This window comes from Homarus americanus, unplaced genomic scaffold, assembly GCF_018991925.1.
Source record: "Homarus americanus isolate GMGI-L3 unplaced genomic scaffold, GMGI_Hamer_2.0 scaffold4062, whole genome shotgun sequence".
Lineage (NCBI taxonomy): Eukaryota > Metazoa > Arthropoda > Malacostraca > Decapoda > Nephropidae > Homarus > Homarus americanus.
The window spans coordinates 6,825-12,495 of record NW_024736452.1 but is presented as its reverse complement, the minus strand read 5'-3'; the positions used below and the strand labels follow the sequence as shown (position 1 = coordinate 12,495).

Here is a 5,671-nt window from a genome sequence, read left to right as displayed (position 1 = left end):
CTCGTTAAACGAGGGACCACTGTACGTATGTTATTTCAGCAAAAAATATTACATTTCCGTGAGTGTAGTACCGTACCGATATATCAAGCACAGTATGAATAGAATATCATTGTAATATAAAATGATTTTGACCGAAAACTATTAAAAAAACGAGTAACATCTCTTGAACATCGGAAGCTTAGGTAAAGTCTTTTGTTTTCGTCATGTATTTTATCCAATTTTACATTGAAATACATCACGTTTCAGCAAAACTACTACCTGTATTTATTTCTGAAAATATATTCATTCAGGCGCAGTTTCGGTAAAATAAACATGTGATGTAACATTTTTTTAACTGAAAACGATTCGAAAAACACATACCCTCTAGCCCTGTTCAAGGAGAAGACTGGGAGGAGCTGTTTGGTGCTTAAGACGATGACAAGGAAAATGATTTTGATGGATTTTAATGAAAATATTCAGAAATATGGTATCGTAGTATTTATTCAAGTGAATTAGGATAGAATATCATTGTAATACAACAGTAGTGACGATGTGGAGGAGGCGGAGGGAGGAGTGGTGACGCTGGAGGCGGGAGCAGGGACGAGTGGAGATGCCAGCCAGTACATTACGTGTGTACAGTATTAAGTGTTTTTATAGCTCTTTTTGCATTTTAATATTAATTACTGTACATTACATTTCAACAAAACTACTATTTATTTCTGAGAATATGGAAATGTAATATTTTTGCTGAAATGACGTACAGATTACAGTGGAAAGTGGGATAAAATTGTGACGAAAGCAATGACTTTTGCTTTATTTCGTTCAAAAGATGTTACGGTAAAATCTTTTGAACAATGAAAGAGAGCGAAAGTCATTGTTTTAGTCATGATTTTATCCTACTTTCCACTGTAATATGTACGTCATTTCAGCCAAAATATTACATTTCCATATTTATTTCTGACAATATATTCATTCAGTCACAGTTAAGGTAAAATATACTTGTGATGAAATATTTTAATGAAAATATGTTATCGTAGTTTTCTTTTGTTTCAAATTTAATTAACAAAGATTGATGTTTCAAATGTAATGAACAAAAATTTATTTACAGTATCAATAAATAAACTTTAAAAAATGAATACTTAATGTTTTACATCGTCCTGTGCATACCATACCATACATTTGGCTACTTTGGGCTTGCTATGATGATGCAAGAGATCTGCCCTAGCAACTGTACCGACACTCACAGCTGGTGGTGCGTCGTTTCCATTGTTTACTGGTAGTTACTGGTAAATATTTTTCAATCTAACGAAACTATTACCCGTTTAGAGATCGACCCCCAATTTTTTGCCAAATAATCTGGTCTTAAAAACTCGAACTACACACAGGTATATACGGTAAATAAGGACATGGGGGGGCCCAGGGTTTTTTAGAGAAGGGCAGCAATAGTACACGGATTTTTAACATTCACGGGTATCTCTGTTACCTAACCCCCGCGTATGTTAAGGGCCGACTGAAATTGGTTCTAGAACCTTGTTCGTTATAGCGTTCGTTCGTTATAGGGGTAATCCGTTCCAGGCCCCAAAATACAACCACTTAACAATGAAAAATTGGGGGTCGACCTCTACATGGGTAATAGTTTTGTTAGGTTGGATCTGCGCATGATGGGAAGGACAAGGATTAACTTTTAGCTTCAGACATGAAAAATATTTACCATTTACTGCCAGTAAACAATGGAAATGTAAAATATGTACCAATTAGTAATGAAAAGCTGTGCAGTGCCTTCAGCAGATGAATCTCACCAACTTACAATAGGCTAAATTACCTTACAAAGTGCTTTCAGTAGTCTGTGTTGAAGTTCTTAGGACAGGTTAACTTATCATATCATATACGGTATCACAGTACATGTACTCAATGATCTACAAAAAATACCGGTAATAAAAACCTCTTCGATATTTCACACTTAATACAGTTGTACCCCGCTTAATGCGGTCAATTGAACCCACAGGGTACCGCGTTAAGTGAACAACAGAACATATGGGATTAATTCCAATAGAGACTGGCCCGACCCCCAAACTCCACTTTTTGACGACACACAACTATGTTGTAGTAAAAATATTATCTTAACTTTATGATGGTATGCACACACAATTAATAATTAATAATCAATAATATTAGGTTTTTTAACACTTACATTAGTAGAAAAGATGGCTGGGCACACGGGGATGGGGGGTTGGTTCCGAGGCAGAGGGCAGATTATTGGCCCTCACCTGTATCACTTGTATCAATTGTATCACTATCCACCACAGAGGCTTGCAGGGCCTCTTTGTCAAACCCCTCAAAGTCCATATAAGTCCATATCCTCACTATAATTATCACCATCACTGACTTGGGCCGGCTGTGGTGGGTGGCGGGTGAAGAACTCGGTAATGTTTTGATGACTGGGCGACCTTGTGCGCATCGTGCCCGCGCCGCTTCCCGCGTATTGAGTAGATGAACCGCGTTAAGTGAAAGTTCGGTTCTGGTGAGGCACCGCGTATATGAGAAATCGCGTTAAGTGAAACCGCGTAAAGCGGGGTACAACTGTATAATACCCGGTAATCCACCTCAACCTCATATTGTTTACAACGATGCACTACGCACCACCAGCTGTTGCGTATCAGCTAGACGGTACACTCGTATTTCAAATCGTTTTCAGTTAAAAAACTGTTACTCACATGTATATTTTACCTTAACTGTGCCTGAATGAATATATTCTCGGAAATAAATAGTAGTTTTGCTGAAACGTGATGTATTTCAATGTAAAATAGGATAAAATACATGACGAAAACAAAAGACTTTACCTAACCTTCCGATGTTCAGGAGATGTTACTTGGTTTTTTTTAATAGTTTTCGGTTAAAATAATGTTATATTACAATGATATTCTATTCATACTGTGCTTGATATAATGCATTCACGGAATGTAATATTTTTGCTGAAATGACGTACGTATTACAGTGGCAGGTGGGATAAAACCATGACGAAAACAATCGACTTTCGCTCTCTTTCGTTGTTCAAAAGATGTTACCGTGGTCGCTTTTCGAATGGTTTTCAGTTAAAAAATCTGTTGTATTACAATAATATTCCCTCCTAATTGACTTGAATAAAAACTTGAATGGAAATATACAATATTTTTGCTGAAGCTACCCGCGTTTCAGTGTAGTGTCATAATAATGGTAAGCAATTTGCCTTTGGCGCTCGGTATTTCAGGCACGGCGACCCTCAGTTTATAGGACGTAGTGTTTTTAGTGAAGGTTTTGCTGTTCCATTACCCTCAAAAACATGGGTCGACCTATAAAAAAGGCATATCATAAATTAATGATTTCTTGGTCAAAAAATCAGGGTCGACCTATAAACGAGGTAGAATTATAGATGAGTATATACAGTAAATGTGCATTTAAACTCCCGAAACAATATTCATCCGCGTTCGCCGTAGAATTTTCGTACGTTTTAGCATTTTCAATTTTATAGGAAAAACTGTTTGTTATGTAAATATTCGTTATATAAACCGTTCATTATGACATACCTCACTTTAAATGAGTTTCAATAAATTAATAAAGTTACATATATCGAGCCAAAAATAATAGTTGAAGAACTTTATGTAGACAGAGCTTGGATGGCTAAATTTTAGAATGACCAATAATTTTAATATAAAAAATGCGCAAATATTAAAGAGCACAATTTTCTTGATGTTTACTCCACTGGAAACGAATGTAAACATAGAACAGATTACTGAATTACTGAATTGGCAGACTAGCCCATCAGCTGATGCTCACAACAAAACATGATGTTCGTAAGGATTTCGTTAATCGAATTTTTGTTCGTTAACCGAATTGAAGATTCTTATGGAAGGTAATTCGTTAACTGAAATTTCGTTAACCGAACCATTCGTTAACCGAGGGACCACTGTATAATAATGTGACCTTTTATGGATTAAACAGTGCAGATTAATAGTGTCATCTCCACCCCCAACAGATTTCCTTTTTTGGGACTGGAGTCTGTCCAAATTAGTCCTATTTATCGAGGCTTTGCTGCACTAATGAGGGAGTTGAACTTCTGGATGCAGCAGAGTACAGTATGTGAAGGACAGGAGAGCAGATGTTGAGCAATTTATGGGGACATTACACCAGTTACAATGAATAGATGAACACGAGAAAAGACAGAGCAATTTTGCTATTGATTCCTGGCACACAGCAGTCTAGTGGGAAAATGTTTGCAATGAAAAAATAAGTAGCTTTACATGTAGGTATCACGTATAAATATTGTATTTTAAAATCCCATTAAACTTAGATAAGAAATCTTTACATTAGCCTGATCAAATTGTAGTTTTACTATTTAAAGGATATCTCTTATAAAAAATCTCACTTAATATACAATATAAGATCTGTTTCACTTTAGTGTACAGTTAAACAGAAATTTTTTACACTAAATATAGTTCAATTTCATAATACTGTATTGTTAAAAATAACTAAACTGTACTACAGTAAAAAGCAAATTATCAAATATTTACACAAGCCAAAAGCATTAAGTCAATACTACTGTACAGTATACTACCAATTTATACTTTTCATAAGAAAAAGACTTGAGAATTAGTCATATAAATTGTGCCAATACAAACAGACATATTCCAGCATAAAACTTAAAAAAAAAAAGAAAAAAAGTCATAAAGTGTATTTTCTGAATGAAAGAGTATGAGTGGCACTGTACAGTACACCTTTACCAACCTTAACCAAATCAAATTGTTCTTTTAATCCAAAAAACTCTAAGTTCACTCCTTGGATGCGGGCAGACAACCTCTTACTAACTTCTTCATAGGAGGCAGTGAATATGTATAAAAAGTACTGTATCATATATGTTTTGCTTTATATATAGACTCATCGGTTAATTTCCTCTAAAATTAAATCTTGTTTTTTAATGATTTCTAATTGAACTTTTGCAATACTTTGGAGCTCTTTTCCTATTTTCTGTAAAGCTCTGAGTTTCATTCTTTCTCTCCTCTCCTTTCTCCTCTTATATTCCACCTCCTTAGCTTCTTTGTCTTTCACTTGCTCAAAGTATTGCTCCATTAAGTGTTGTCTTTTGTCTCCTCTTTCTGCTTGGTTATCAAGAGTAGCTGAGCTAGATTCAGAGTTTTTTCTTTTCACTTCTTGCAATAAACAAGTGGAAGAGGCAGCCTGAGATACAGCAGGAGAGTATGACTGGGGAGGAGTAGTAGATGTCCGGTCTGGTGATGTTGAGACTTTGTGGAAAATGGTTTGTGTTGCAGGAGGAAGATGTCCAATCTTGCTTTTGTGAACCTTAATACTGGACACTGATAGCCCAGCAGGTCCTGATGACACATAAGTTGGTCCCAGAAGATCATCAAGTGGCTGTGGAAAACCAAAATGTAATAATTAAATATGAGATAAATCTTATTTTAAAGACAGTGAAATGAATGAGATACCTGCGAGTTGTTTTACTGCCAAGCATCTTTACAAAGCCTACCATTGCCATTGTCTGAATGGACAGTTTATTGCTGCAAAAAATGAACAAATTATAGCCTTCCCACCCATTTGAATCAGCACAAATCCTTACAAATCTAATGGTTGTCAGGTCAGAATCATGACTACTGTACTGTTAGTTCCCTTGACGTCTACTCTGATCATACACGGTGGT

The 5,671-nt window shown here is 35.8% G+C and overlaps 1 protein-coding gene across 1 annotated transcript; it reads right to left on the bottom strand.

The window, feature by feature from the left end:
- Positions 1-3,834: 3,834 nt before the first annotated feature.
- Positions 3,835-5,387, bottom strand: LOC121872171 (the record flags this gene model as incomplete). The annotated part of the gene is given in 1 exon segment (XM_042374843.1): positions 3,835-5,387. A coding segment is annotated over 1 exon segment (497 nt), but the record flags the coding sequence as incomplete, so codon positions are not given.
- Between the last annotated feature and the right edge of the window lie 284 nt (positions 5,388-5,671).